The following is a 12,017-nucleotide window of genomic DNA, read 5'->3' as shown; positions in this document are numbered from 1 at the left end:
GGATATCAAGAATTAATATGTGTATATATTCAATTTCTTTAGAAAACATGCTCTTTTAATGCTGGAGGATATTGGTTTTGGTTTTACTTACAGTGACTGACCTGTGAAGGACTGGAGCAGACTACTGATTTTTTTGGCTGTTTTTTACCAAATATCATTTCTTTAATACTTTTTTCCCATTTGTGCAAAATGACAAGAATTTATTGAGATAAATTTTTGGGATTAGAAAGTGACTGTTTATATGCTACTGAAGCTGTTCTGAGTCGCTGATATTCCTTGGGAATTTAACAGCCTCGATGTACCTCACCACCTAATATGGCTATAGTTTTATCCTCTTGTAAAAGTTACTGAAAATGAGTGCATGAAGAAGAATGCTCTAGCAGTTATGACAGATTTGGAAAACCTCCATGAAAGACACTTTCTTTTATCTTTTCCTCTCTGAAACAGTAATTTCTGATGGAAATTTAAAAATCAGACTGAGAGAGCGGGCATAGTAGTGGGATCATGCTTGTATCAATCTGTGCATCCAGCTGTTAGGTGCCCTTTTCTGCAGACCTCCACTATACCCTAAATCCTTCCAGTAAGAATCCTTACATGTGTCTCTGCATGGACACTTGCAAGCTGAGAGCTGCCACTGTGGAGCTTGGGCCAATGACTTCTAAAGTAAATGCACGAATCTTAGCAGCTAGTGCAAAAAGAGACAGGCTTTCCAGCTGTCATGAATCCATATCCTCCGTGTACTGGATACAGATGTGTCATATAGCACATTTTCTGAGTGGTGGCTTACATAAACAAAGAGTGTGACAAGTGACTGAAATGTGAAACATGCACTTTGGTGATTCACTCAATAAATCACAAATTAGTGTACTTTAAAGTATAGTATCTCTCTTTAGAGATTCTTATTATGTGAGCAATATTAAATAGTACTCTCTTGCCTGTCACAGTTATGCACCTTGACTCCTTTGAGGTCTTTATTACAGGCTTTGAGATACCTAGACCAAGATAATATTTTCTGTCCAAGAATAGGACCTGGGACAACACTTCTTTATTATTGCTCTCCAGAGATGTTGGAAGTTCAAAGAGTCTGTAAGGCCAATGATAAAACTATGGAGCACACTGTTAAAACTAGAGGTAAAAAAAACCCCACATTACAGTAGTTTATTTCAGAACTCAAAAACCAACTACTAGGTATATTTGGAAAGGGGACTTAGCAACTGCAACATGCAGGATGTATCATTTTCCCACATTGCCAGCTAGTTGCATGCATCTGTATCCTTCTGGGAAGGAGAAGCTTGGGCTCCCAGAGTGGCCTGCAGGAGCAGGTAGGTTCTTCAGAAAAGAGATCAGCAATCTCTGCAGTCAGACTTCTAAGCCAAACTTCCTGACTTGAAATGTGGGTAACAAGCATGGCTTAAACTCTCAATCTCTCTGTACCCAAAGTCGGGGTTTGAAAATGTATCTCTGCACAGGAAATCCTGTACTGAATTTCAGTCTGCCTGACTTGTCTTATAGTTTTGGTGTATGTCTGTCTAAATTATTCCTGTGGGGAGGGAACCCTCTAGTGTGCTTATGGCAGAGAGGATCTTGTGTCTTTGAAGGCTTAATAATTGTTCTGCCTAATTCCCTCGCCTGCTTCTGATTATCTGTAGAGCCTGAATGCCTCCAGAGGCAAGGGGAAGACTCCCTTTTCTGACAAGGGAGACCCAGTGTCCTGGATTACATACCTAACATATTGTAATAGAAAATGTTTGCTTTCCAATTTCAGCTTTATTTTAAAATCACATCATAGAAAGAAGAGGGTGCAAAAGCTCTCTAAACATATCAGTGGAAGTCACTGGCTCAGTTTTTTGTCCCCTCCCTTATCAGTCTCTTAGGGAAGACTTTATCCCATAGGAAATGTAATATTGTTTTCTGGGTGGGGTTAGTAGCTGGTTTATTACTTTTTATCATGAATATGCTGAGTGGATCAGAAGAGAGAAAACATTTGAATGCAGTAGGGAGAAAATAAAAAGCAAATAATTATGAATTTACCACAGCTGAGTATTTTTTCAAGTCTTAATTTAAGTCTAGTTTAAATGAGAAAGCTTAACCCTGTGCACCAAGTATTCTCTTAAAACTATTCCAAGCTCAACCTGTACATATGTATGGAGAACTTCCATTGATTGTTTTTTGCATGAAAACCTTTCATACTAGATGCAGGTTATTTAAAAGCACTAAGTTGAAAGATAAAGAGGGAAAATACTTAAACCTCTTTCTATAAAACAGCAATCATTTTATCTGCCAAAATCACACATAATGGACCATTAGTTCTTTGTTCCATATCCTTTGAAAAGTCGTACCTTATAAAGATGTCATGACTAAAACCATTATAAGGAATTTCCTCCAAGGAACATACCCATTTGTGGAGAAATGCATATTTTATGCATGGTAACCAATACATATGGCCTGACATTTTTGAAAAATTATAAATAATACTCTGTGATAATGCTTCATTTTTGTGTTGTTATTTTCCAGATGGGAGTTGCTGTAGTGGATTCATCTGTTGCAGGACTTGGTGGGTGTCCCTATGCAAAAGGTGCTTCTGGAAATGTAGCCACAGAGGATGTGATATACATGCTGAATGGTCTGGGGATCAACACAGTAAGATATTTTTACTTTCTCTTAAGACTTTAGGGAAAAATAAATGTTTTTCTAGGAAATATACGATATGTACCTCACAAGAACTTGTGCTGTACAATAAAATATTCAGAGCCCATAGTAGTTTTTTGGCTTGATATGTAACAGGAATGATGTTGTCTTCATTAGCAATTTAGACTAGAAATAGTTTGTATATTTAACAAAATTTGAATAATCTACTTCTTCCTACCTGGAGCTATGAGAAACTTAGTAGTTGCTGCTTTGTGTCATTGCTCTGCCTCAGTAACCACAAAAAATTCAGTGCTGTAGACATTTCTACAGAAGGCTGATCATCTCAACAGGGGAAAGACTGAGCAGAGCTCATTTTTTGTCGCAGTTTTGGATTTGGCTCATAGTGCTTATTAATTTGTTGTCAATTTTTCTGACTTCAAAGTTGAAAAAAAATGTGTTGTTTGGCACCCAAGCACAGGCCATTGTTATTTCTCAGGAATTCGCTTAGTATATTTCAAAATTGTACAAAACCTGTTACTGGCTAGAAGGCTTCACAATGATTTTTATTACCAGTCCTGTTCTTGGAGGAGAGGGCAGAGCAGCTTATATGCCCTGAGCTGTGCTTTAATGAACCTTACCAGTGAGCATCCACACCTCAAGAGCACCCATTTAGTATCCCTGTCATGTTAATTATTCTGTATTCCTAGGACTCATTTACTACCTTCTTCAATAAATGTGCTCTTTGGTCTTCCTGTGGGTCCCCATTTGTCTGGATACTGGGCATAATGAGTTCGTGCTAACTCAGGCATTGCTGTAACTTTATGTTTAATTTGCACGTGGACATGGAGAGTCAAGTTCAAAGGAGAACATATAAAGAACTGCCAAAACTACAACGTGTGTGGTTTGCATTTAAACTACCACAGAAAGAAATCTAAATGCCTGATACCTGAAATAGGAAGATTTGAATTATTGAGGAGTTCATTGGAACTTATCACTTGTTTGTAGGCTGCAGTTCCATGTGGTGTACATGCCAGTAGAGTTCCTTGACATGAAAGGATTGCAGAACTTGTCTCTCGATTGCACATTCCTTGGGCACTGTTAAAGCATATTCAGTGCCTTAGAGTTCACAGTAAGCATTTATCTGCTCTCATTTGCAAATAAATGCTTACAGTGGAGTTCAGGATAGATATCAGACACATGTTTAGAAAATGTTCAATCACAAGTGTTAATGTACAAGTGGACTCTGTTTTGAACTGTTTGTTTTGTACACAACTTGGGGTAGCTTTTCTTCATGAATATGTTTATTCTTTTGAAATAACACAATTCTTTGAATTTGAATTCATCCTTTTTGCATGGAGTTTTGTAGTGTTGGATGATAAATAAGTATAGTACATATTTAGACTCTATAACTTCTAGCTGTAATTCCAGCTCTTTATTCCAGATTCTTTTGGAGTTGAAAGATATTACTCCAGTATTTGGTCCACTGCTGATGGGACAAAAAAATCTCTCTCAAAGTAGTAGAACCTTTCAAACAGCTAGAAGCTGTAACTATCCGTAAATCACTGTAACTTTACTGATCCCCATTACTGACCTATAACATGAATCAGGCCCTTTGTTTGCAAAAATTAGACCCTGGAGCAAAAAAACTTGGAGTCTAAGCATTTTCAACATGTGTATTTATTATTCTTAACATTTTTCACCTCTTTTTTAGGGAGTAAATCTTTGTGCCGTGATGGAAGCTGGAAACTTCATCTGCACAGCTTTGAACAAGAAAACAAATTCAAAGGTTGCACAAGCTTCCTTCAGTACTGGAACTATCAATTAAATGGATTTTTCTTTTTGCAGCTTGATTACATTTTCCATTTACCTTGACCAAGGACATTTACTTTAGGAAAAGAAACAAGAAAACCATTGACTCAAAGAAACAAAATAGAACCGATAAATTTTTTTTTTTTAATGGGAACACTTATTGTACTGTACTGTCTTGTCAGGAATTGTCTGATTTGTAAGTAAGAAATAAATGACTGTAGTACAGAACCCTGTACTTCATATTTCTAGAGATGAGAAAAATGTATAAACACCAGGACATTTTACCATGTTTTAAATTGTAATTTCAGTTCTTTCAGGAAAACTGGGTAGAAACAGTGAGTACATAGTTAAATTTTAATCAAGATGTCTTTCAGAACAGTAAAAATATTTTCAGTAGTTTATGAAATCTCACACTGTGTGTGGCCATTCTATTATGTATTTTATTTATCTGAATTCTTGCTTTTCATTTATCAAGTCACTGTTATGAACACAGAGCCAAATCTGAATTCATGGTAAGAATTTTTTAGCAATGGATCTTCTTTTAAATTTAGTTCAACATCTGCTAAATTATGGATGACTTTATCTTGTTCCAAGACATTGTGGTGAATGGCACTCTGCCAGATCCTTCCAATCCTCCAGCAAATTTCCTTATCTGTTACATATGTTAAATTTGTTGTAGTTGCATTTTTTGGTCAACTTATTAAAACCTAATTATATGAAGCCAATAATAATTGGCAAGGTTTCCAACATAATTCAGGTTCATAGGGGTGTAGAAAGAGCCACATTTTCATTCAAGATTTCATAAAAAAATTAGATTTTTCATTCTGTAGGCTATGAATTGATAGACTCATTCAGAAATCACAGATTTTTTAGGATAATAGTATTTTGCTGGACTAGCTTACACAAAGGAGACCACTTAGAATTTTTTTTTTTTTTGTGCTCTACTGATAATGATACTGTTCTTTTAAATGCCTTAGTTCAACAAGATGCCAATGAACTGCACTGTCATTTTTAGATCAATAATGAACAAATGGACAAATTCAAAAAGCCTTATCCTCGATATAAATGTTCAAGTGTGCCATGAAAATACTGTCATGTTTTTCATCCTGAAACTTCAGTACTCATACTGGCTGGTTGTGTAGGATCTGTCTGTACTTCTCTTTGTACTTTACTTTCATCTACATTTTTTCTGAACATGGCCTGTTGAAATGAAAATCTAAAATCCTGGACTGTGGTCTTCATCCATAGTTTCAATTTTCCTCAAAAATGTGAAATCTTGTCAAAAGGTATTATGAAAGAAAGTAGAAGATAACACATAAAAAAAGAAAAGGCTGAATAATTTTTTGTCTGGAACTCAAGTCTGCCAAGTTACAGCTGAGTCATGGTTTTCCTTTGAAATACCAAAGTGAATTTTTCTGAGATCTTTTAGCCACTTGTGTAGGTTAGAATTGGCATAGTTTAAGAAAGTCAGTCTTTGCATTCCAGGCAACACAAAACTATAAATTTGATATAATACCCCTATTCCATTTATGCCATAATGATAGTCAAAATCAATATAAGCTACTTTGTTTCATGTTTCTCATGGTAAAAATCAAAGGATAAAAAAAGAAATGTGTTCAGGTGAGGCAAGAAATATCTTGCCTATCATTCCAAAATAAAGTCTTTCCTGCAGAGTCTAGTAAGAAGACTTTCAAGTATTCCTGAAGGCCTGACCACCCTTGTTTTCTTGACCTGCCCTGGATGCATGGTTGGATCACCACAAAAAAGCTCTTTCCTTTTTTTCCCCGTGTTTCAGCTGGGGCTTTGCTATTTAGCAGCCACTAGAGCTCATATATCAAAACATGAACTTAAATAAAACCAGGTCTCGAACCATTCACAGACTTAAAAATTCTGTAATGGATCAGACCCAATGAAGAGGTAAGGAAACTGCAGCACAACAGTTAAGCCTAAACGTGGTGCCAGAATTGACATCTTAGAAACTCCCTAATTTATGTGTAATTTACCCCTGAAAATGACTAACCATACTGTAATACTTTCCTATTTAATAATAATTTTTCCTGTTTAATTTTCTCTGTAGGCACAGAATTGGCTCATTTTGAGCTGAAGTATGCAGTTTTCATGTAGGTCCTTATGAACTTTCTTCCACCCAAGGGGAAGACCCTCTGAGCAAGCATGTTTATATAAACATAAATATTGACCTTCTCAAAGACTGAAAGTGAAGTCAGCCCTTGAAAAAAAAAGGCAGTTGTGATGCAAACCTGAATGTGAGACTAAACAACTGAACTGATACTGAGCTTGCTCTCAGCCTGGGGAGATTAAATACACACCCGTGACAGGACCATGAGGGAATGGCCTGAAGTTGTATTGGGGAGGTTTAGGTTGGATATTAGAAAAATGTTCTTCACCCAGAGGGTTGTTGGGCACTGGAACAGCTCCCCAGGGCAGTGGTCACATCACCAAACCTGAAAGAGTTCGAAAAGTGTTTGGACAATGCTCTTGGGCACATGGTGTGACTCCTGGGGATAGTGCCCTGCAGGGTCCAGGAGCTGGACTTGATGATCCTTGTGGGTCCCTTCCATCTCAGCTTATCCTGTGATTATGAACTGAAAAAGAATACACCTTCTCATAAATCTGGATGAATTTGGGCCACTGGGTAGAATGGAATTAAAAATTCCTAAGCCCAGAAAAATCCCAATAAAAGAATGTCAATGCCTCTGCAACAGATGGCAGGGTTCTTTCCTTGAAGGTGGTGGTGAGGCCTTCAATTATCAGCAAAGTAAGGAACTGAACAGATAGTGTCCATTTTTATGCCTCTGTGCACAGTGTTTCCTAGGCTCCTCAGCATCTGGCCTGTCTGGTTTGCAGACAGTTGGATCTTGATTCAAGGCTCTCAATTCTCCCTATGCAGTGAAACAGGGTACCTATTAAATAACGTGGATGAACAACCTAAAATGTCTCAGTTTTTTATTGGGTCTGTTTTAGAAACTACTTGTAAACTTGTGGAGAGCCTTAATTGCAGGTCTGTTATTCTGTAATGATGTGAGCATTGGAAAAGATGAACAGTCACATCTGGAGCCTGTACTTTACCCACATGTTCAGCTTCAACCACATCATGAGTTATCCTAATCCAGGGTGGAGGTCACAGACAAATAGATTGTTTGTCAGGATTGTTATGAGAGAAAGAAACATAGAACCAGAATAAAAAAAAAAGAAAACCCCAATCCAGTGTTTGTGTGCCAAAATTGCCACCTGGGATGAATTTAGGTCTGTGGGTCCAGGTGAGTAGTCCCTATAAAATCCTTGTTTAGTTGTAGTATGACTGAGAATCTTAAGACATCTTATGTTCTGCCTAATTACATTATTTTAGTTTTATAAAATGCTGCTGCTCTGCTTTCCTGGGCTGGCATAATTTTGACTATGCAAAACATTTTGGCACCTAATCTCTGGCTCCACAAAATAAGCATCTATTGCTTTTAATAGCAAAGGCTAATCCAATAGCTATGCCATGAGTGTGCATCACTCACATAGGCAGCATTGAATTCAGCACATAATAAAATAACTGAGACCCTTTCAAAAACATGCCAAGACATGGGATGAGGCTCTCCACTGCTTCTGACTTCCTAAAACTTTATGCTTACATTGAGTGACTCATGACTAGTGATGTCTGCTCTTTTAGTCCCTATCACTGTCCCCAGCTGAATACATTGCTGTCACTTCACCCTGAAGTAGCCCCCTGTCTGTGGAGGGCTTGCATCCAGGTGTTTGGTTTCCATGAGCAGGTGTTCTTATCACAGTGTCATTATAAAAATTATAAGTCAAGATATTACATTGTTGAAGTCATGACTGATGTTCTTTGTTGGAGGAAATGTTGATCAGTTCCAGTAGTATGAGCATAATCATTCTTCAGTGCCTTCAGAACACAGCAATGACATGGATCCCATACAGTTCTAATGTCTTCCAGCAGCAGCTTACTTTGTAGTTTAAACTTTTATGTATTAGGGCAACTTGGCTCTGGACCAGCACTTTAATGGCTCATTTTTATGTATAACCAGAGCTTATGAAATAAGAACTAAATATTCCAGTGTTGTGAATAAGTCCAGAGAGGCTTTGGCTAATTTTCCTCTCTTAATAGTGTCATTTGAGTTCATAAAACTTTTATTATTGTATTAAGGAGTCACAAAATGAAGACTACAAGACTGTGAGATAAAATTCTTATGTTTGGGATCAGTGTTGTTGAAATGAAATAATACTTATCCAAAGAGTTAGTGTGGATGTATAAGATCTGCCAATTTTTTTTCACTGAGTTTGTTTTAAGGTGTAGAAATATTGTTTAGTTACTGTGATATCAGAAAATCAGTACTTTCTGCCAGTGAATTTTTTCTGTGATCTCTGACACTTCATTAAGTTATCTTCAGTGATTGTGAAGTATCTAGAAAAGTGGCTGAACAGGTATAAAAGTGGCAAGAAGTAAATGAATTCCAGTTTTTGACTTGCTGATCAATGCTTTTCTTTTGTTATATTTTTGAAGATTATTTTTCTCTACAGTTCTGCTGTAATGCGGTGTTGATCTTCATTGCTGCAATAACACAGCAGGCAGAAAGACTACAGCCAAAGTCAACTAAGTACTTTGAAACCAATGTCAAAGGGATGATATGTTTATCAAGGAATTTTCACATATCTGCCTGGTTAAATGCATTTGTGATTTTGCAGTATGTGGTGTTGAAGCTGAAATAAAATCTGTCTCGCTGTTTATTGAAACTGATATGCTCATGTATTATGCCAGATTCAGCAGCTCTGACTAACCAGCTCATGCATACAGCATTTGCAAATATAAGCTGTCACTGACGTGTATGCCTGTGTTGACTTTGTTACCTTGTAATCCATTTTGAGTGCTTTTTCTTAGGATTACCTTTTAATCGGGTGTTCCTGTGTGTTTTTATAGCAGACAAATCTCTTTTAAGTTACTGGAGAAACATTTCTTTCCTCCATTAACTAAACATTAAAAGCTACAGGCAGGAATGGAGGTAGGAGTTCAAAAAATTCAATGAGGCATTATCTAACTTCAGATGTTCCAATGCAGGATAGAAATCTGTGCTGTCGAAGTGATGCTAAGTGAGTCTAAGATTCCCTACACACTTCATGGGAGACTGAATGATTTCAGCATGTGGTCTGAAACATCAAAATGATGATGAGGGAACTTTCTTGGCAAAATCAACAGCAAAATTCCCTACCCCAAGTTACTCTTGAAGTGTCTCAACATGACCTGCAGTTAGTTATCTTCACTAGCTTGAACATAAGAATTACTATGTGGAAAGACAGCCACACTCATTTTTAAAAAGAACTGAATGTCCATCTTCTGTGTCCCTAGCTTGGTCTGGCATCTAGCTCAGAACACCAGGATGTGACTCCCATAACAGCCTCAAAAGGCTGAGCCCATGCCTATCCAAGTAGCTCATTCTTTTGACCACATAAGCAGGTGAGACAGCCAGGGAAAAATATTCCTTTTGAAGGATTCAAGACTCACTATGGCATAATAGAAGTATAAACTTGGTCTTTATAGCCTTGTAGCTTCACACTGCATAAGGAAGAGCTAGTCCTGTATACTTGTCCCAAAAAATCTTCACAATTTAATTTGAAACAATTGTTAGATAAAATGCATAAACAATGTTCAAAGTAAATACTGGAGCCCAGCCTTCTCCCTTTCAGATGAAAGTGCTGTAAGGCGAAAGTCCATGCTTTCTTCCTCTAGCCTAATCCCACTTTGGGATGTCCCAGCTCCAGTGGAAAGAGGATGAATGCTACATCCTTACCCAAAATTACGTGTTCTGGGAATCCTGTCATCAATGAGACTTGACTTTCCTCATCTGGGGATTGGATGGAGATGTCATACTTCAGGGGAAAATATTTTAATAATGAAGCTCTACAAAATACTGCTTTTTCTTCCATCATGGTCATTCTAAAAGATCTTAAAGGTCTTTTCCAAACTAACTGATTCTATGATTCTCTGTTTAGAAAACTGTGAAGCAGTTAGAGTATAATCAGGATCACAGGAATACACATAATCCCAGCAGAAATTCCTTTATTTAATAACTAACACCTAGATACAATTGACAGACTACTTTGTACATATGGAATGGAGGGAATGTACTTTTCCCATTAAGCATCTAAGTCATCTCTTAAGAGAGAGAGCCTGTAAAATTGCAGATGAACACAATAGCCATTAAATATCTTGCTGTCTCTCAGAGTAACATACTCTCAGTTTCAAGTACATTTTTATGTACTTGTTTGTGAGTGTGTGTGTGTGTCTCAGCACATATTTGAGTTTCTAAATATAAGATAATTTAAATAAAAAGTTTCTAAGACAGAAGGTAATTTTTTTGTTGTTGTTGATTGATGTTTAATAAAATCTGAATTTAAATGGATCTCCTCAAATTTTGTAACATGGAGAGTTCACTGGTTTTCAAAGTCAGACTGAAAACCAGCGCAGATTTCCTGTGAAAAATGCATTTCCTGTATAATGATTTTTTTCCCCTAACATATTCTCAACAGTATTTTCTGTTTTAAAACTTCACAGTTTTAAAATGAAGAATATAAATTTAGCACTTTGGTGAGAGTTAAGCCAGATGCTGAAAATTGCTGGACTGTTGAAGGAGATCTTTTTGATTAACAAACTTCACTTCTCTGTTTCTGTATTTTTGTCCAAATGCTGATTTAGTAATGACAGAACATTTGATTGCAAACAAAAAGGACTTTCTTTGGTTTATGCAGATAATAAAGACAGAGAAAATCCATGTTGAAATAATTGTTTAAGATTTCTAAGCCTCTTCCCAACAGAACTGCATACTTAAGATTTTGCTCTACAGTAATATTTTTGCAAGCTACCAAAGCCAGAAGCAAGAGACCCATTAAGAGTAGAGATCCTTGATTTTCTGATCACATTAATTTCCAGTCCTAGATCTGTCATCTAGCACTAGATATGGCCCTAAATCACAGGTCCCATGGTCAAAACTGGAGGTGAGTTACATTTGGTGATAATTCAAACAAAATTAAAACTAATCACATCCAAAATAAATGTAATTAATCAAATGCTATTATAACAAGACAGTACATGTGCTATTCATGGTAGCAGATGAATAAGAAACAGCAGTCCATTATTTTGTGGTCACCAAAACCAGATTGTTACAAAGATTTAACAAAGACAGCTCACTGGTAGTAAATAGAAGCTTAAATCTAGCAAAACAACTCAGCTATAGAGAGAAATCCAGAGCTCATAGCCACAAAATGGGATCCAGAATGGTGTTTAGGGACCATGACTCTCAGTACAGTGCAAGAGGACAATTAGGCACTTCGTTTCTTGCCTAGAGACAATGAATAGGAAACACAGATGATGAGATGGGTCATGGCTTCTCTCTGGAGAAGCAGGCACTTCAGCCCCAAGGCAGTGACTTTCTCCACTGGGCATTCAGACCAAAAAAATCCTTTTTAAAGCTATTGTATTCAAAGTGACAAACCCCACTCATTTCATTTAGAAGCATATTGAAGGAGAAATTAAAAGCATTTTCAGCAACAACATTTTGGAG

The 12,017-nt window shown here is 36.9% G+C and overlaps 1 protein-coding gene across 3 annotated transcripts in view; it reads left to right on the top strand.

Moving 5' to 3' along the window:
• The window catches only part of HMGCLL1 (3-hydroxy-3-methylglutaryl-CoA lyase like 1), a 73,298-nt gene extending 64,010 nt beyond the window's left edge, over window positions 1-9,288 (top strand). For all 3 annotated transcript variants that reach the window (XM_030267362.4, XM_030267364.4, XM_041715047.2), the window contains 2 exons: window positions 2,515-2,640; window positions 4,340-9,288. In XM_030267362.4, the coding sequence (XP_030123222.4) occupies window positions 2,515-2,640; window positions 4,340-4,453 (240 nt within the window). In that variant the 3' untranslated portion in view covers window positions 4,454-9,288. The remainder of the gene's footprint in view (window positions 1-2,514; window positions 2,641-4,339) is intronic.
• The last annotated feature ends 2,729 nt before the right edge of the window (window positions 9,289-12,017 follow it).

Source organism: Taeniopygia guttata, chromosome 3 (assembly GCF_048771995.1).
Source record: "Taeniopygia guttata chromosome 3, bTaeGut7.mat, whole genome shotgun sequence".
Taxonomy (NCBI): Eukaryota; Metazoa; Chordata; class Aves; order Passeriformes; family Estrildidae; genus Taeniopygia; species Taeniopygia guttata.
The sequence above is the reverse complement of the archived record's forward strand: the minus strand, read 5'-3'. Positions and strand labels throughout refer to the sequence as shown.